The sequence below is a fragment of the Cebidichthys violaceus genome, unplaced genomic scaffold, assembly GCF_023349555.1.
Source record: "Cebidichthys violaceus isolate CVI_PGR_0920_01 unplaced genomic scaffold, fCebVio1.0.p SCAF_162, whole genome shotgun sequence".
NCBI lineage: Eukaryota > Metazoa > Chordata > Actinopteri > Perciformes > Stichaeidae > Cebidichthys > Cebidichthys violaceus.
Window position 1 is genome coordinate 99,902 of NW_027176332.1, and position 20,442 is coordinate 120,343.

At 44.0% G+C, this 20,442-nt stretch overlaps 1 protein-coding gene across 1 annotated transcript in view; it reads left to right on the forward strand.

The window, feature by feature from the left end:
* The window catches only part of LOC137873369 (contactin-associated protein-like 4), a 38,974-nt gene that overhangs the window by 9,140 nt on the left and 9,392 nt on the right, over nt 1–20,442 (forward strand). The window contains exons 4-17 of the mRNA XM_068711568.1: nt 4,172–4,347; nt 4,444–4,590; nt 6,368–6,638; nt 7,406–7,555; nt 7,672–7,843; nt 11,057–11,163; nt 12,139–12,258; nt 12,395–12,595; nt 13,173–13,335; nt 13,623–13,750; nt 13,935–14,105; nt 15,737–15,955; nt 18,039–18,278; nt 19,081–19,320. Of these exons, the coding sequence (XP_068567669.1) occupies nt 4,172–4,347; nt 4,444–4,590; nt 6,368–6,638; nt 7,406–7,555; nt 7,672–7,843; nt 11,057–11,163; nt 12,139–12,258; nt 12,395–12,595; nt 13,173–13,335; nt 13,623–13,750; nt 13,935–14,105; nt 15,737–15,955; nt 18,039–18,278; nt 19,081–19,320 (2,505 nt within the window). The remainder of the gene's footprint in view (nt 1–4,171; nt 4,348–4,443; nt 4,591–6,367; nt 6,639–7,405; nt 7,556–7,671; nt 7,844–11,056; nt 11,164–12,138; nt 12,259–12,394; nt 12,596–13,172; nt 13,336–13,622; nt 13,751–13,934; nt 14,106–15,736; nt 15,956–18,038; nt 18,279–19,080; nt 19,321–20,442) is intronic.

Consider the following 20,442-nt stretch of genomic DNA (forward strand, 5'->3'; position numbering starts at 1 on the left):
CCTGTGAAACAAATGACAAAATGATCCCTGTTTTGGACATCTGTTGTTTGTCCCTGTAAACAAAAAACAGATGCTGAGTGGACACAGACGATGACTCATTCTGGATTCTGTCAACTGTGTCTGCTGGGCTGTGTTTAATGTTCAATACTGCAGTATTGACTTGCCGTGTTATTCGACTCCATCCGTAGTGATTTATTAGAAGGCGTCTCAGCTTTGTTTGGTCATACATGGCTGTAAATAAACAGCTTAGCCTTCATAGGAAGCAGCTCGCTCACGTCAGAGAAAGAGCCAGCTGTGCTTAACTTTGCAGCCCACAGCTAAATCATTCCAGGAACACAGAGAGGATTTTGGGCTCATGGTGACAATCTGATTAGCTACGTAGCCGTTGAGGCTAAATCCAGCTTTTAGTCACTTCTCTCAAACAAGTCCAAGTGTTTTGAAACACGGAAAAACTTTCTATGATGCCCGTGTGTTTAATGCATTATAAACATACTAATGATGCATTGTAATTTGCTTATAGAACTGTATAATTATGGTTTGAAGCACTAATAAATATTCATAAAGCTTTTTATAACAATCATCATAATACATTATAAAGCACTTTTGAATGACTAATAAGGTCAAGTACCTTAAATTGCTAGATTTAATGATTTTCTTTTACTTTACTTAAATATTCACCACTCATAACTAAGTTGTAATGTAAAATATCTGCGTTTGCCTCAGGAAAGTTAATGGCAATGCAATATTAAATGTTATAATGCATTGAAACTATGGGAATCATAATAGGATATTTTATAAACCCAGTTGACAGCAAAAAACGTAAAACGTAGAACAGCCAGGCAAAAAACAGCCAGGCAAAAAACAGCGTGGCGTAAAACAGAAGCCAGGCGAGAAACAGAAGCCAGGTGAGAAACAGAAGCCAGGCGTAAAACAGCGTGGCGTAAAACAGCGTGGCGTAAAACAGCGTGGCGTAAAACAGCGTGGCGTAAAACAGCCGGGAGTAAACAGCCAGGCAAAAAACAGCCATGCAAAAAACAGCGTGGCGTAAAACAGGGGGGGGATAGCGTGACGTAAAACAACGTGGCGTAAAACAACGTGGCGTAAAACAACGTGGCGTAAAACAGCGTGGCGTAAAACAGCGTGGCGTAAAACAGCGTGGCGTAAAATGGCCGCCAGGCGTAAAATAGCAGCCAGGCGTAAAACACCGTGGCGTCAAACAGCCGGGCGTCAAACAGCTGGGCGTAAAACAGAAGCCTGGCCTCTGACCGAACATTTCTTCACTGCTGACTGAGCTGATTAAAATACTAATTATACAGTGCTATAGACAGATTACAACCAGTATATTTATTGACATGGGTGTCATAGAAAGACCCAAAAGTTATTTCTGGGGGGTTTTCTATGTCGCGACATTTAAAATGTTCTGATTGTGTTGACTGAAAATGTGAAGGAAAAAATGAAAGGAAAGAAACAATTACAAAGTCAGCCTGATTCCAGCAGCAAGGATGCATTTCACAGCTCATACAGGGACAGAATGTTTAAACTTTACTTTTATATTTATGCATCATCAAAAGACTTTCAAAAGATAGAACAGCGGTGGAATATCAATGTAGCACGGTTTTTCTTTTTGGCCAGGCTTCTTTAAAAGTCTTCAAACACAAAACGTTTCACTTGTTTGTGAGCAGGTTCAGAGGCTGCGCATTATGTTCGTGTTGACTGATTGTGTGTATCGCCTCGATCATTTAAGCTGAGCGGAATTAAATGAAATTGCCGAAACAATTACAGCAGTCTGTCATCTGATAAGAGTCGTCAATGTCTTCCAACAAAATTAGATTTAGAGCCGTAATGCAGGAGCACACAGCAGACGATTAGGTGATATTGCCTTGGGGAGCAGTCTGGAATGATCTAACACAGGAACCTGCACTGTAAAAAGTAAAAAGAAAAAGTATTTTAGGAACTTTTAGCAGCTTCTTGGGTCATAAAAACAGTTCCCTTTTTAAAAAAAATCCCTTGAAGAAGGCGGCCTGAGTCCTGAGGATACGCACTGAAAATCAAGACGACCTCAGTGAACCATTAGTGATTCTGGAGATCACACAGGGGAACTCCCAAAAGTTTCTTGAAGCGCTGCAGACATGAAGGGCAAACATTATCGATGTGAAGGATCTTCTGAGCTGGTGAAGCTACTTGGAATTGAAACAAAAAAATGCACCTAAAGGGTTTCAACTGTTTCGATCATCTGTGGGGTATGAAAAAAAATTCAGACCTTATTCTCAAAACTTCGTCCTTCCGAAAACATTTAACGATGCCCTGTGGAGTTTTCTGGTAAAGTAGCAGAGCGGGCTTTATTCACCAAAACACACTGGACCTAAATTAATAATTAACATCACAATAACACCATATAAGGCTACGTGTCCATCTGATTTCAGAAATATTCATCGAGAAAAAAATCAATAATTTCACAACATCAGCAGCAGAATTGAGGAACCAGCTAAAGACAAGGAACGGGATTAATAAAGAGTGTCACCTGTGGGTCGAACTGTCACTGAAATAAAGAAGAAATGTTTCCATATGAAAAATGTAATTTAAGATGCTCATATTGTAATGTTATACAAAAGCATCAATAGCCAATTTAAATTAAGTGGCTCCGCCCCTAAATCATCCCCTGCTTTATGGTCTGTTTGACTCTAAATGGAGCATAATGTACTAAATGAACATCATGCTGTATTGAAGAAGACTGTAAACTAGAGATTGAGACCATAAACTCATGTTTACAATGTTTACTGAGGGAATAAATCAAGAGAGAAGTCGAGTCATTTTAGACTAGACTTCTATACAACCAGAGGAGTCGCCCCCTGATGGACATTAGAGAGAATGCATTGCCTTCACTTTTCAGAACCGCAGCATTTGCATATGAATAGCTTCATATGCAAATGCTGAAACATTTCCTCAGCTCATACCAGCATTCAAAATTACCAGTATATAAGCATCATTTCTGGGAGACAGGGTTGCAATAAAAGACCAGTATGTGAATCATTAATGACTAAATACATTTGACTTTGCCTTCATTTCCCAGTTTCTCTCTCTCTCTCTCTCTCTCTCTCTCTCTCTCTCTCTCTCTGACACGTGCCAACATCAGTCTGCTGATCAATGATGATTAACTACACCTCACTCTTTCCTTCCCTCTCTCTAGTCTCTCCCATGCCATGCCAAGTATCCGTCTGACAGATCAATGATGATTGATGACTGAACACATTTGACTCTGTCTCGGTCTCTCACTGTCTCCCTTTCACTTGACTCCTTTTTTCCCCCCACACAGACAACGTTTCAAACAATATCTAATTCATATTTAATGACCGAGTGCATTTAGCTCCGTCTTCACCTCTTTCTCTGGGCAGAGACTCTGCCAACGCTTTAGGGAGGATCACAGAACCAGCAGCATTTCCTTTGTATTTGTTTACGCCGTTCTGCCTCTTTGTCTGCTCCTTTTAGCGTTGATCGTGTGTTATCACCTATCTTGTGCTGAGATGTGATCTCCAACTGGAATCTGTTCCAATTTAGAGACCCAGAGAGCTGCAGTCACTGCCAGTTCATGAGGAGGGAGCTGGGATACGGTGCACAAATGTGTTCCTAGAGAGAGAGAGAGAGAGAGAGAGAGAGAGAGAGAGAGAGAGAGAGAGGAGACAGAACATGAGTGTAGAATTCTTTCCTTGACTTCTTATGATGTTGAATTTGTGATACAGTCATTTAATGAACATCACACCACATTGCTGGATGAAGTGGCACCATTTAACCTGGGCACTGGGCACTCGAAGTGCATCGCACATATCTCAAAGACCTCAGAGTTCCTTTTAATGCTGTAGTAAAGTAAGCTAGAACTGCTTATGGTGCTAACTTATTTTCTTCTTCAAAGAGAAATTATGTTTGTATATGCAAATGAGAGATTATGTAATGGTACCTTTTGATGAATTTAGGCGAAATCTAAAGACACAAATAGTAAAATAAAAACCTAAATTTCTTTCCACTAGTCTGATAGAAGACATGTTTTCAAAGCAAAATCTCAAAAACAACCATGAAAAACAAAGTTTTTGACCATCTCCCCTTAAAAAAACCAAATTCACAATATCCACTTTCTCCTCATCCTCTTCGTTGTCTCACTCTTCCTCCTGCGCTGCAGGCCGGAGTTCGTCTCCCGACAGCCAGCATCTCGTGTCTCTGGGCAACCTGTTAGACGACCAACACTGGCACCACGTCGCCGTGGAGCATCACAGCACTCACCTCAACCTCACCGTGGACAAGAGCACACTGTGGGTGCAGATCCCACCAAGACTCACCCACTGGGATCACGACCAGGTAGGTGTCTGCATAGGTGTTGGAATAAAAAAACACTTACAGTAACACCTGCTCACGTTGTATCGTTTCATATTGGTCGTGTTTCCCCCCGTACAGATGAGTGTGGGAGCAGACCACGGCCTCGGCTCTCGGAGGTCAGTCGGGTTAAACAGAAATTTCCACGGCTGTTTGGAAAACCTGGTTTACAACGGCGTGAACCTGGTAGACCTCGCTAAGAAGAAAGACCAGCGGGTCACTGTGAAGGTAAACTGGCTGCGAATGAAAAACGTTTTTTGTGAGTGTGTTTGTATGTTTTCGACACGTGCGCCGTCGACACGCTATGATGTGCAGTCTGCTGGTTGGTGGATGCCACTGGAGCCCTTCCTTTGGATGCACCGGTGTATCTGATCAACGTACCCTTGTGCAACAATTTGTAAGATATCTCACGAAAGGTAACTACGCACTTTTCGTTTCGGAAAAGATGGTCGTTTGGGTAAAATATACACAAATTACAAATTTGAACCCAAACCACAATCTTGTTCGAAGCCTAACCAAGTAGTTCTGTTGCGTAAGTAAACCTAAAGAACTAAGTAAACATGTGCTGGAAGTTTATTTTTGAAAAGGCACCATGCATGTGGAAACCATAAACTATATAAGAAGTGGATGTAGTCGTCGTGACGTTTTGAAGCCTCGAGTTCGGCAATTTCGCCATCGCCATCTTGGATTATGGCCGACGCCATATTAACTTTTTTGCAACCGATGAACGGAAGTTACCATATTTGGAATGTGGAGGAGTGACGGAGAGACGCCGTATACGTCTCCCAGTAGCGGTAGCGACCTGTCAATCAAAGTAGCCCCGCCCTAAAGCATCCCCTGCTTTATGGTCTGTTTGACTCTAAATGGAGCATAATGTACTAAATGAACATCATGCTGTATTGAAGAAGACTGTAAACTAGAGATTGAGACCATAAACTCATGTTTACAATGTTTACTGAGGGAATAAATCAAGAGAGAAGTAGAGTCATTTTAGACTAGACTTCTATACAACCAGAGGAGTCGCCCCCTGATGGACACTAGAGAAAATGCTTCAAGAAAGTTTAAAGACACTTCTGCATTGGGTGGAAACTGTCACGCCGTTCCTAACACGTCCAAAAATGACGTTAGAGGGGGAACGTAGAGCGTCATAGTTTGAAGCACTTTGCACACTGACTTTCAGACTTTCCAGACCAAGCGTCTGGAAATGAGCAGTATCATGATCATAATAAATTAATATAAGATGAAAGTGGAAAGTTAAGTGGACAATATATATGTCTGAAATGTAATCGGTGAAAAAGTAAAAATGTTATTTCAAGCGCGCTTATTAGAGTTTGAAGAAGTTGGTCAAATATCTCCTCACTTTGAATGAGATTAAATGTGTGTGTGTGTGTGTGTGTGTGTGTGTGTGTGTGTGTGTGTGTGTGTGTGTGTGTGTGTGTGTGTGTGTGTGTGTGTCTGTCAAGCGAAAGGCACAACACCGCCGAACCTCATGCAGCACTTCTTCGCTTTAACTTCCCCGCAAAGAGCTTTCGGATTTGATCAAGTGTCTGTGCTGAAAATAGAAACCCAGTGGGGAACCTGGGATGTAACACATCACTGCTGCTGCCCCGACCCTGGACTTAAACTGCAACTACCACTTCTCAAAACCACGAGTCTGCATACGGAGATGGCCAACTGCTCCCGGTCCCTTCCTCTCTGCTCCTCTGTCTCTCACCTCTACTGCTCCCTCACACCTCCTCTGTGACCTTAGAAAGCTGCTGGTGCCTTCAGTCTGATCTCCTGGTGCTTATTCTAAGCCTGGCTATTATCATTATGGTAATACGGCGATGCTCTTTAAGGAGACTCGCTGATGAGATCTATGTGCATCGGGGCGCCGCCACGCCGCCCTGGAAATTAATTCAAATTCATGCGTTATCGTGTTTTCCCTCTTTTGCTGTATTAACTTCTCTCTCTCTCTCTCTCTCTCTCTCTCTCTCTCTCTCTCTCTCTCTCTCATCCACCTCAGGGCACTGTGACCTTTTCGTGCGCCGAACCCGTTTTCGTTGCCATGACGTTCACCAGCCCCCAGAGCTTCCTCCGGTTGCCACGGGCGACAGAGGCGTCGTCGCCGACGGGCACGTCGGTGGGGCTTCAGTTTCGGACGTGGAACAAGGCGGGGCTGCTGCTGACCTTCGACCTCCCGAAGCGAGAGGGTGCGGTGTGGCTGTACCTGAGCAAAGCCAGGGTCCACCTGCAGATCCACAAGTCCGGCAGGGCGCCGCTGGAGCTCAACGCGGGTCAGTGTGACCCCAAAGCTCCAACTTTGAACCTTTGTGTCCTCGCCTCGAGGGTCTCCATTTAAAAAATACATGAATAAATAAATAAAAATAGAAATAAATAAATAAAACAAGGCAGTATAACAGCAGAAAGCCCAACAAGAGCAAAGCAAACTTAAGTAGATGACAATATAAATCAATGGAATAAATAATAGAAAATAAAAAACTTAAATAAAATGACGACATCACATAAAACCAGTCTGTAAAAATTTGTTTTAAGAAGTAATTTTTGAAAAGATAATTGATTGTGAGAGGCTTATCTCCTCACGGTCCAGATAACATTCCAATATTCACAGCACAGATGCACCGGAGCAGAAACTGACTTTATTTTGAAAGGATGCAATTTGTTTTTGTTTCTGTCAGTGGCTTTTTTTTCTGCAGGAAGCTGAACTCTTGGCACGATACTGGTTACTTTATATAGTCATCATAAGACACGACGACGCTGACAGGAAAAATAAACACACGTTTGCACACAGAAAGTATGAAATAAAACGTCAATCTTAAAACCTGAAAGCTGAAAGATCCATCCCACCGTCTCGCTGTAAAGTCTTTGAGTCTTTGAACAGCATCGATCGGTAGCTGAGCTTGACCTCTCACCCTGATCAATAAGCGAATGACTTCAATTCTGTTCTTAACCTTCATGAAATTAAAATCAAGACGGTCAACACGTGCGTCTCTCTATACTGTACGGTGTGTGTGTGTGTGTGTGTGTGTGTGTGCGTCCTCAGGCTCAGCTCTGAATGACGGTCAGTGGCACTCCGTGGAGCTGATCTCCAGACGAGGACATCTGACGGTCTCCGTGGACGGAGGCGAAGGAGCCACGGCTCACGCCAGTCCTCCGTTCCTCATTACCACGGGAGGTCAACTTTTCTTCGGCGGTAAGCAAAGGGGGGATAAATAAATGAATCCAAGCGATCAATCCTCTGATTTCCGTTATTGCAGACTTTTAAAATTCACGGTTCCCCCTCTGTTCGCCTCCTCCCCTCGTGTGCAGGTTGCCCCGCTGAAGGGAGCAGCCAGGACTGCATGAACCCCTTCAAGGCTTTCCAGGGCTGCATGCGCCTGCTGACTGTGCACAACCAGCCGGTGGACTTGATCCCGGTGCAGCAGAGGCTGATGGGAAACTACAGTCACCTCCAGATCGACATGTGCGGCATCATCGACAGGTCAGACCCCCCCAAAAAAAAAAGCACCATTTGTTTGGCAAAGGATATGCTACGTGCTAAATTGGCTCTTAACTTTATTTATCCAGGGAAAGTTTGGTTTTTGTATGTACCAACGAATTGTGTGTGTCAGAAAGCGTCCTCGGAAAAAAGAGCATCGCTCTCACGAACCCCAGTTAATCCTTCTTAAAGCTCTGCGACTGGTTTCCTGTGAAATAGGGTTACACACGGATTATTAGACAGCAGTAGATTGGAAACAGAGGGAATTGTGACAACAGTCTCCGATCCCGTTATTGTTTCGTCCATCCAGCACCGGTATGAGGCGTGCGGTATACAGTAGCTTCCTCTCTCTCTCCGCTGAAATGTGGTTTTTGCTTTCTTCGAAATGTGATTTATTTGTGAGAAGCGGCTCCAGAGTCGGTTGGCTCAGTGTGGGATTAAGTTTGGGAAGAATTCTGGGATGTATTGTTCTGTCGGTGGAGGAAGAGCATTGTCAGATTTAAGTTCTTCTTCTTTGCCCCGTTCCCTTTCTGCGTTTCTGCTGTTCTGATTGTTGTTGCCAGATGATCATCATCATTATCGCCATCCTGCTTATGTTGATTGTTGTTTTTATGTTCTGGACTCCAGTGCTCTTGGAGGCCGACTATACCCTTGGGGGGAAAACCAGTTTTAAAGTGCTATGATATAACAGCTAGCACTATGTTGTGAGGGGGATCTCCAGGAACTGAGATTAGAAACACCAAACGCCCTCAGGTATTTTAGATTAATTTAGATTAAAAACACTTCAACAAATGAAGCCGCTGCCACCTTATTTCTATTTTTGACTGTTTATGCTTCTATTTGCGATTAGAGGCCTTTACACACCTGGAGCGTGACGAATGAACGACACGAAAATGCTAAATACTCACCTGTGAATATTAAACGTCTAGGGCTTTTATTGTGAAAGGTTAGAACGGGGGGGAAAAAAGGCCTTAACGTGAACGTTTTAGACGTAAATAGCGATAAAAGGCATTTGCAGCCTGGTGCGTTGCTTTAAATATTTAACTGTTGAAGAATTTTAGAGCCGTTTAGAGCAAGTTTCAATTAAATGCCAACTTGAAGAATTGATTTACACTTCTTCCAACCCCTCACCTCCAGCCCACGGTGTGCTTCCCTGAAAATAAGCGCAGCTCGACTGATCACACGCTCGCCGAACTTATCGGAGAACTCGGGGCGGGAGAAAAAGACTTTCTGCAAGATGTGCGTATGCATATGTGCAGATAAGCCAAGCAATGGACAATGAACAATGGAACTGCCTGAATTTAAAATGCATGCATTTAAAAGCACAAAGGTAAAAAGGAAAAGCAAAGAAATCGGTGCTAAAAACCAAACTTAACCATCTGACAACCCTGCTGAGTCAGGCTTTTTTTTTTTTTTTTCCCCAACAGTGAGTTTCCCAGACTAACAGATTAAAAATACATGCTGCTCGCCCGCTCTCTTTCTCTTTCTGTCTCTCTGCAGTCACAATTCGCTGACCTCATTTCTCCTTCCAAACATGTTTACCCAGTCGCCGCTGAGCTCCATTCATCCCAACTTTCATCCCCTTTGTCGCTCCCTCGCTCCTTCCTCTCCGTCGATCCATCTCTCAACCTTAATTCCTCTTCCTGGATTTCTCTCTCTCACTCTCTCTCTCTCTCTCTCTCTCTCTCTCTCTGCAGCATCTTCCTGTCCTAATTCCTCCGTTCTTTCTTTTGTTTTCACTTCCTTGTTTTGCTCGCGGCTCGGTCCTGACACCGAAAGTCCAAATTAAAAACAGCAGAGCTCGCTCAAACTTGTGTGTTTGGATGCCACAGTTCACGCTCGAAAGTTGTGAGAAGTTGGAGGACAAAATAATAACGCCAGGACTATTTTTTCCAATCAGATGAAGTCATTCTCACAAACACAAAAGCTGCTATCAAGACGCGTCCACAGAAGAGAAGCAAAATATGACATCTTCACCTGAACGTGCGTGCGCTGTTTACAAAGCTCCGCTCCATTAAGTTTTGTTAGAGCGATGACAGGAACGTCGTCGGAGCGCCTTGTTATTATTGTAGCGCTACGTTTCTGAGCACATACACTTCACACTGCTTCACACACACACACACTGACTTACACACATGCACTCCAGGGGACTGACTGCTGCTGTGAGAAGAGCAGCGTGACATAATTGTGTTTGGCCCTGGAGCACATCTTGAGCTCTCACACACACACACACACACACACACACACACACACACTTAAATTCACATTACTTGCATTCTGACGAGCGGAAATTGACACCTGTCGCTGGACTTTAGCAAAAAAAAACAAAAAAAAACACAAAAAATGAGGAATAACTTTTTGCGAGATATATCATATCATATCGTATAAAAACGAGGATTCGTGGACCATCTTGCAAACCAGCCTGGGATCGGAACCACGGACAGCGATCGATCTCACGGGCGCGTTACAGTCGGTGCGCAATTTTCCAACATATGAGAGAAAACAATTACATTGCCACAGATGTAAATCCCTGATCCTACTCCAGAACAACAAAGAAGAACATCTACTCACCCATAGCTCATCCTGCACCGGAAGAGTAAAGGAAGGAAGGAAGGAAGGATGAAAAGAAGAGCATTTCTGATGAAGTCCTCCTGTCTACAGTTTCCTTGTCAATCCATATATTCATGCAGGCTGAATGTACCAAACGTTTAGAAGCAGGTTGTATTATTATTATTAACAAATTCCTGGAGAAGTCTGTCTACGTATAGCTCGGTGTTGCTTTTGCCTTTGTGCTATGCGTGACTCTGTTGTTGTCCAAAAACTATTAAAAACACATTAGATCAAAGTTGTAACGTTGCCTTTTATTCCGGTGATAAATGAGGCGGCGCAGCCTCAAAGAAGTGTGTAGATATTGAATTCGGTGCAGAGCAAAGGTATTAAGATTAGGCCGGTGAATGAACAAATGCATTTACTTTTATCTTCCGTGATCTCGGTTCAGTTTCGACATAAAGAGGAAAACTTTAAGTGGATGTTTTTTTTATCACCAGGGAAAACCTTACACCGAGCTCCTTACAATAACACGAGGCTCATCTGAACGCTGGCGTTAAACTTTGGTCTGAATGTCTTAAAGTGTGTCTCTCTCTCTCTCTCTCTCTCTCTCTCTCTCTCTCTCTCTCTCTCTCTCTCTCTCTCTCTCTCTGTGTGTGTGTCTCTCAGGTGTTCTCAGAGTCACTGTGAACATGGAGGCAGCTGCACTCAATCATGGAGCACCTTCCACTGCAACTGCTCCGGCACCGGCTACAACGGAGCCACCTGTCACAGCTGTAAGGCCGCGAAGCTTTGTTAAAGGTCACACACACACACACACACACACACACACACACACACACACACTAACAGCACGCACTCCGTGTGTGTGTGTGTGTGTACATGTGTACGTTTGCACTTGTTCACACGTTTCTTTTAATGAGACAATCTGCTGCTTTTAAAGTTGAAGTCCCTGCAGTTGTGGCAGAAGGTCAGGCTTTTTTTCCACCCCCCCCCCGCAATCACCGCTGTGTGAGCATCGAGACGCCTCAGTCGACGCAAGGCCAGATTTAGAGGCGTGGGAGCGAGGGAGGAAGATAAAGACAGCGAGAAAGGTTAAACAGGAAAAGAGACTCTTCATTAATCTGATTCTATAGAGAAAGGTTTGCCATGTTATCCCTTTGATGAAGCATGTTTGTTCAGAAATGTAGGTTTCACGAATAACTTTCATATCAGCCCCATATCACGCTCGCAGAAACGCACATGGCTGACGTTTATTGGTTTAGGCATCAAATGATTTGTGTTAAAATAATAACAACAAAACGTAACAACCTTGACAACATAACAAGCTCCCATAAATAACTGCCAGGGGACCCTCTTAAGTAACATTATGTAACGTATTGCGTAAAGTCAATGTTTACTCTTGATCTCACAGGGGACACAAACAGTGGCCTGCTGGGTGAAAGTCCTACGTTTGTTTGACGCATCGACCAATTAGTGGACTCTTTTGCTCTTTATTATTCGTTATTATCCCACGTAACTTTAATTAACGAGCGCTCCATGTACTACTGCGTGTCTCGCTTAATCATTTTGCCAACCCGAATTAAAATAATTCCATACTTAACGTATCTTTGGTTTGCAAAAAAAATGTAAAAAGCCAACTTTTTTTTTTCCCCCTGGCCACTGGGCTGTTTCTCAACCAATAGCAGACAAAAACAAGGAATGCCTGTGATGTTTATGATGATGCCGTGTCTCTCTCTCTCTCTCCTCAGCGATATACGAGCAGTCCTGTGAGGCGTACAAACACAAAGGCAACACGTCGGGCTATTATTACATTGACGTGGATGGCAGCGGACCCATCAGACCACAGCTGATGTACTGCAACATGACAGGTAGCCGACACGCACATCAAGAACACAGCCTGCTGTCCTCTTTCATCCTGCCTCTAGAACTAGAAGAGAAAAATAAAAATAAAAAACATGCTTTTATATTTCCTTCCTGCTGTCTCTCTCTCTCTCTCTCCGCCAGAGGACAAAACCTGGATGGTGATCCAGCACAACAACACGGGTCTGACCAGAGTCCGGCCGGCGCCGGGGAAGGACCAGCACTCGGCTCACTTTGAATACGCGTCCGAGGAGGAGCAGCTGGCGGCCGTCGTTAGCCAATCGGAGCACTGCGAGCAGGAACTGACCTACCTCTGCAGGAAGTCCCGCCTCCTCAACACACCGGGTAAAGAAATTGACACGTGTCAATTTCCGCTCGTTTCATGGTTACAGCCTTTTCAAAATAAACTTCTGTCTTCACAGGAAACAACTTAGTTGTTAGGTTTAGGCAACACAACTACTTGGTTAGGTTTCGGGAAAAGATCGTTGTTTGGGTTAAAATAACTTCAGAAGTGCCATGACTTTACGCAAGTGTTGAAGAAAAACATCATATAACTATACTTAAACCAGGTTTCATAACAGATATTTCCGAGAAATATCGGAGCCAGCATTCCTAGAAGGAAGGACGATGGCGTCAGGAAACTTGGCCGAGTACGATAAACACCTGAAGAGCCGATTGTCCTGCCAAGATGTTCTGTTATCCTAAAACACGTCCCGCTGGTTGCTAATCCAAGAACTGCGTCTCTTCTCTTCACTTCAGCCGCAACCTAACCTAACACAAGTTAGCTTGGTTCAATTTAGGAAGAGATCCTGAAATACTTACTCAGGTTTAGGCAACAAAACTACCTAGTTAGGTTTAGGAAAAGATCTTTCACATGAGGAACAATAATAAAGGACCGTCTCCTCTTATTGCTGTGTTGCAGACGGCCCTCTGCTCAGCTGGTGGGTGGGAGGTCCAGGTGCAGGACAGGTGCAGACGTATTGGGGCGGAGCTCCACCAGGCAGCCAGCAGTGTTCCTGTGGCCTGCAGGAGAACTGTGTGGACCCCAAACACTACTGCAACTGTGACGCTGACCGCACCGAATGGTACCGTGTGATTTACTTATATCAACACGAATAGAGACAGGATCATGCTGATATTATTCATGAGACTACTATATCAAATGGACGGATAGGTAGACGGATAACGTAAGAGTGATAAGAGTGATCATGAATTTTCCTTTTTGCTCCCCGATCATCTCCTTTCCTCTTATCTCTCCTCCCTTGCTCGCGTTGAAAGTTCATCTTTTTCCCCCTCTAGTCTTTGGTTTTAAATGCAGCTTCTTCTTCTTCTATCTTCTTCTTCCTCTTGGTGTCTTTTCCCTACTGTCCAGGGCTAATGACTCGGGCCTGCTGACCCATAAGGAGACCCTTCCTGTCAGATCTCTGGTGCTGGGTGACGTCCAGAGGCCCGGCTCAGAAAGCGCCTACAGGGTCGGGCCTCTCCTTTGTCATGGAGACAGTAAGTCAAGTCCAGAGCCCTCAATGCTCACCTTGTACATGCTTTTTTTTAAATGAAGCATATGTGTGTGTGTGTGTGTGTGTGTGTGTGTGTGTGTGTGTGTGTGTGTGTGTGTAGTGGCCTTTGATTGGTGAGGGATTGAATTTGCAAAACCACGATTGATAGGTTTTTCGCTTATTTGCAGAAAACGTCTGGAACGCTGCATTTTTCGACAAGGAGACGTCGTACCTCCACTTTCCCACATTCCACGGAGAGCTGAGCGCCGACATCTCCTTCCTGTTTAAAACCACTTCATCCTCCGGCGTCTTCCTGGAAAACTTGGGCATCAAAGACTTCATTCGGATCGAACTGGGCTGTAAGTTAAAAAAACAAACCCTTTCCCGGTTAGAAGTCTAATCCGCGCTTTCGCTTAGATGTGAGCGGGAAGGATCATCCCCGGGAGTTAACGTTTCACCTGGATTGACCTCAGCTGGAGGTGACAGTCCTGCCTCCACCCTCAGAACGTCTCTCTTCCCTTAAAAAGAAAAGAAAAAAAATGACTTTCCAGCGACGCCGCCATTTGTTTTTCCTCCTCTGGGAAATTACTGCGGTGACATCGTTCTACTCCGCTGCGATACATTTCCTTTATAACCACCGGAGTTTATAGTTCTGTGTGTCATTGCATTGTAGCGGATTCATGGTACTGTAACACTTTATGGTAGTTCACAGAGTGTGTGCCGGTGTAGCTGTTCTTTAAGACAACAGCTCCAGAATACTAATCCACTGATGTCGACAGGTAACTAATTATGATCGCTTTAATATCCATATAAATCCACTCAAGAAGCTGTGCGAGAAATCAGGTTTAAAGGGATTCTTCACACCCGGAATTATAGTTTTTATGTCAGTTGCTATACCTTTACTATACTAAACTTTCTCTCATGTTTTCAAGAGGAAGTAAGGACGTTTTAGTGAAGACGCATGAGACAAATGTGTGTTTCATCATAATCCACGTTATGATGTTCACAAATGCATTTTCCAATCCACAAACAAACAAACACCAATTTGAACGAATTTCATGTCGAAATACACAAAAAACATTTGGGATAAATATTCATCTGACACACTAAATACATTTGTGTGTGGAGTCTGAGTATGTTATTAGCCTCCGATCCACAAATACATGCGTTGAAGTGCTGAAGTACTGATATGTATTTAAGTTGAATCGTGTTTATTTGTAGAATTGTTTTATTTTTGTCTAACAAATTAATTAGTAGTTGCTTCTGGATTGTAAAAGTTTGTTTTTTTTAAACATAAATTACTCACAAATTGCGACTTGTTAATCGTGTTTGTGTATCACAAAACATACACATATATATATACGTATATATATATACGTATATATATATATATATATATATATATATATATATATATATATATATATATATATATATATATACTTAGTTGCTGCAGTTATTTGGCTACTTCAAGCATGAAAGCACACTGAATGCATCTGGACATCAAACAGACGGTTGCTGTAAACCCACACTTGTCTTTGCAGCAGCGGTTCAGATGCCCAGGAGTTATTATTGTAACCGGTTGCTATGACGATAGCTCTCTGGCGTCGGCATCTCTGCGAGCCGGTGTGTCTGTGTTTGTTCGCATCACTTCAGCCATGCGTTTCTTTTCAATGACATTTCGCCTTCTGAGCTGCGCAGATGGTGTAACTGTTGCAGGGAATAAAGGCTTCAGCGAGAGAACAAGCAACACGAGAGAGGGTTTGAGAAGATGAAAAGTCCTGCAGTCAATGAGATTTCATTTCTCTCAATCTTTCTCAGTTTGAAGGTTTTGCTTCCCAAATGTAGTTAATGATAAAAACAACAGCCACAGCAATTGATTTGAACCCCTAAAGAAACAGCTGTTGGAACAAGTGAGGAACAGGAAGAGCGTTTGCTCATCAGGGGCTTTGATGAACGACGTCTCGATTGTCTCCCTCTCCCGACTCAGCTTCCACCGAGGTCCTGTTCTCCTTCGACGTGGGCAACGGTCCGTTGGAGGTCCGCGTGGCGTCCGGCTCGCCGCTCAACGACGACAGGTGGCACCGCGTTCGAGCCGAGCGCAACGTTAAGGAGGCGTCGCTCCGCCTCGACGAGCTCCCCGCCGCCACGCGGGAGGCTCCTGCTGACGGGCACAGCCACCTGCAGCTCAACAGCCAGTTATTTATAGGTCGGTGTGTGCAGCAGCTACACGCACACACACACACGCACACACACGCACACACACACACACACACACACACACACACACACACACACACGCACACACACACACGCACACACACACGCACACACGCACACTTTGAATGCAAAGGAGACACACCGCATCTTTTTATCCGTACATCAGACGTTTTTTTTTCACAAACCTTTCCTCCATTTCAGACTTCCATGAGAAGTGATATCTGTCAGTATCGCAGAGACTATTCTCTGTCTCTGTTTACTCCGTTCCTTCTCTTTCACCCACACAAAAATATCTGATTGACCCCAGAGAGGCTGGCGGCCTCCTGAAGTAATCCGGTTAGGGACGGAAACTAAAACTTTCTGGAAAAACTTTCCATCCCGGGTTCACACCCGTACAAGGGAATGAATTGCGACGCTGTCTCTGGTTATTATTCGGGGGTCAGGGACGTTACATGCGTGACGTCTTTTCAAAATAAACTCCCGTCTTCACAGGAAACAAGTTAGTTAGGATTAAGCGACAGAAGTACTTGGTTAAGTTTAGGAAAAGATCGTTGTTTTCTTGGACCCATCCACCTTTACTTCCACCCGCCCTATGTGGGGTTTTTTTTTTACAGCCTTTATACTTCCTGGTTCATGATTACGTGGATCACATACGAAATGATTTCCTGGGATATCTACAAAGTACAACATAGAGTTGTACATTTTTTTTATTTTTAGCAAGGCGCTTCATTGTAACGTGTGGAAACTGACACGCCGTCCCGGACACGTCCAAGACTGAGTGCCACCCAGAGCGTCCTGGTTTGAAGCTTAAGTCCACTGACTTTGGAAGGTGGGGTGAGAATGTTTTGGCAAGGCGTACAGGTTGAGTTTATGGCAGTAATACCTTCATTTACGCTTAATAGACTGAGAGGAAATCCATACAACTTGATAGAAGTAATCCCAAGGACGCTGCAGTGGAAGCTTGTGTTTGTTGTGGTCAGTTTCCTTGCAGTAACCTTGGTACAGTGTTTGAACCCAGTCCATTAGTTGAGGTGGTCCCTGCCCTGACAGCTCCGTGATGAAACCTCCGGCTCCTGATGTGAACCTCATCAACTCTGCGGTCCTGGAAAGCTGTTTATCTCATCATAACGGTCTTCAGGTTGCCAGTTTGGCACTTCTGAACACAATTATAACTTTGCGGAGGCTGAACTCGGAGGACGGTTGGAGGTTGTAATGCGAAATGTTGGAAAACGATAACTTTCGGAGTTTAAATTCCGCCCCTCGAAAGAAGAAGCGTTGGCAGAACAGATTGACAGCTCGCCAGCTTCCCAGATATGAACAATCAGCACGTTGCTCACCGCCAGTTAAAAGTCAACACCTTGAATTTTTCACCTGCCAGCTTGTGTTTCACTATGTTTCATCAGCTCGTCATTTTAAAAAATTCAGTAGGAGGGTGTTGACAAATCTTTGTTTCCCGAGGTGCAGAAGTGTTCAGCTGTTAAGATATCAAGTCTGCGTCGACCTCCCGAATCAATCTGCGCTCGAGCTGCGTTTCCATGCAACAATATAAAGGAACTTTGAAAAGCAAAGAAAATAATAATGACAGAAGAAAGTTTCATGGTTGTTTCTTGCATCATTCAGAAATGAATGGAAGTCAATGGCTGCCTGGGAAGTATGGAAATACGTAAAAAAAAAAAAGCAAGACAAATGCACTAAGCTTTGAAAAATGATCGACGGTAACATAATAGTAGTCATGACTTGAAGCTTAAACGTGCAAACGCACAGGTTTGGTCCTATAATGAGCCGCTAACCCACACCTCACAGAACATTTCACAATGATGTCATCCAAAAAATGCTTTTTCATCTACTTGTCATATAAATTCTTTCTTTTGTATCGTTGTGTTTTGAGATTTTGGGCTGTTGGTTGGACAAAAAACGAGCTTCATGAAGAAGGGGTAAAATAGAAAACCGCTGAAGTAGACGCTGTGTGTGTGTGTGTGTGTGTGTGTGTGTGTGTGTGTGTGTGTGTGTGTGTGTGTGTGTGTGTGTGTGTGTGTGTGTGTGTGTGTGTGTGTGCGCGTGTGTCTCTCCAGGCGGCACGGCCTCCAGGCAGAAGGGCTTTCGGGGTTGCATCCGCTCTCTGCAGCTGAACGGCGTCACCCTGGACCTGGAGGAGAGAGCGAGGATCACCCCCGGGGTTCAGGCGGGATGTCCGGGCCACTGCAGCAGCTACGGCTCGCTCTGCCGGAACCGGGGGCGCTGCTCGGAGAGGCCCAACAGCTTCGCCTGCGACTGCGGCTCGTCCGCTTACACCGGAGCCTTCTGCGACAGAGGTGCGGCACAGAAGCATCACACCAGCAGCTGAACTTATCTTGAGGCCATTAGTGAAGTCTGTGGTTGGCTGATAATTCCTCTTGTTTTGACCTTTTTCTTCTTCTTCTTTCTCATTCATATTGTAGCTCAACATAAGTCTGTACTTAAAATGTTTTCCTATGCTGATGGCGAACACTAAGATTAATATACTGCGATAAAATGCTCTCACTTTGTTTAACATCACTGTCTATTTAGTGCAGAAAGCCACTAATAATTTGCCTTTTTTCTTTTAATTGTATTACGCTAAAGTATAAGAGCCGTGTGCAAATTTGTCTCAACATTGTCACATTGTTCCCGTGGAGTTCTCATGAGACCACACACACCCGCACTCCTTGTACTTAAGTTATCACGGGAGCATTGAGTCATCGCGCCGGCGCGGCAACACAGCCTCATATTTATGCAATAATTAACGACCCAGCTGTGTTTTCTGTCGGAGCGCTATCTGCGACGGAAATCACAGCCCTGATACACGGCGGCGGTATAATTAGCAGCCACGTTTTGCATTGTTCTTTTCACCTGCCAGGTGGTTTCCTGGTGGCACCGCGAGCTCAATTAATTAGGGGTTGTCAGCGCCGCAGACAGTGTACGAATCACCGCTACTGTCCCCCTGCAGGATTAGTTCTTAACGAAGACGTACTTATGTTTAAATGTGAACCATGCTGTCTCTGCAAGGCAAAAAGAAGCCGTAAACCAAACTTTTAACAGCCGTAATTACAAAAAATTATAATTGACATTATCCTCCTCACTCCTCCCCCGCCGCAGAGGTTTCAGCCAGCTTCAAGTCGGGAACATCCGTCAGCTTCACCTTCAGTGAGCCGCCGTCGAGCGAGCCGAACGGGAGCAGCACCGGCGGCTCCCTGTCCTCCTCCTCCATCCGGCCCGACGTGAACCTGAGAGCGGAGAACGTCTCCCTGAGCTTCAGGACCAGCCAGGGTCCCGCTCTGCTCCTCTACGTGGGCTCCTACCGCAGAGAGTACCTGGCTCTGCTGCTCAACAAGCACGGTGGGACCCTCCTACCTTGTGTTTTCATTCTCTCTCGATGCTGACCGTTTGTTTATTTTATCATCGTCGCCATGAGGTTAATCTCTGTCTCTCCAGTCTGAGAGCTTTTGTTTCTTCTTCTGTTTTACTTTCTCTCGTATGTACTTCAGTATTCATGGAGCTGTCACAATTATGGTTTTTAATTTTCACAATTTATTTAAGGCTGTGTTTTGGCAAGTATCTGACTGTAGGATAGTTATCATGATACAAGCGAGGCAAAATTTTGCCATTTTTTAAAAAAAAATCTTATTTTAGGATATCTATCATAGTATGAAGAATGCACCATCATATGCGTATCATATTAAAAAGTTTACTTTTTTCAATGCAATCAGGACAGTGAAACTGTATTTGCTTTCATCACCCTTAACCCGTAACATCCAACTTAACAACACTACATTTGTTGTATATCGCTGCGTCCGAAATCGATGATGATTATTTATTTATGTTCTTTTTCAGACTAGAAAAACAAAAGAAAGTTCACATCATTCATTCTCTCCTTGTATTTGTTTAGCCTGAGCCAGGTCACACAACAATGATAGCAATCATATCACTTCCACACGGAACAAAGTTACATACAAATATAGTTTTTAACGCACTGTTATTGGATCGGTACTCCGTATTTGTCGATACACAAGTTCAGGTATCAGATTCGATATTTGGAAGGGAAATAATGACATCGGAACATCTCCACTTTTACTGCAAACATGAATATTTGCATGTAATCTATGACTTAAAAATGTGTTTTTGGGAATCGCTACGGTATCACGATACTGAAGTGTGGCTGTATTTTCTCACACCCTTAATTTGAGCGTGTTGGTGGCTTATAGATCCTTTGAATTAAAATGCAAGAAACCTATTTCGACACATAAAAACCGTTTGACTTTTGATGTTTGTGTTGCTAAGTTGTGATGCATGAAAGGGATGCTGTAAAGCCTCTTTACCGCCGGATAATGAGCTCAGAGTCGAGACATTGTGGCTATATGGATCATCCATAGCTCCCTCCTCTTCTCCTCTAGCACACTTCCTGTCAGGCTTCTCCATTCTCCTTTCTGTTCTCTCGCTTCTTTCAACCAGGTCTCCTCT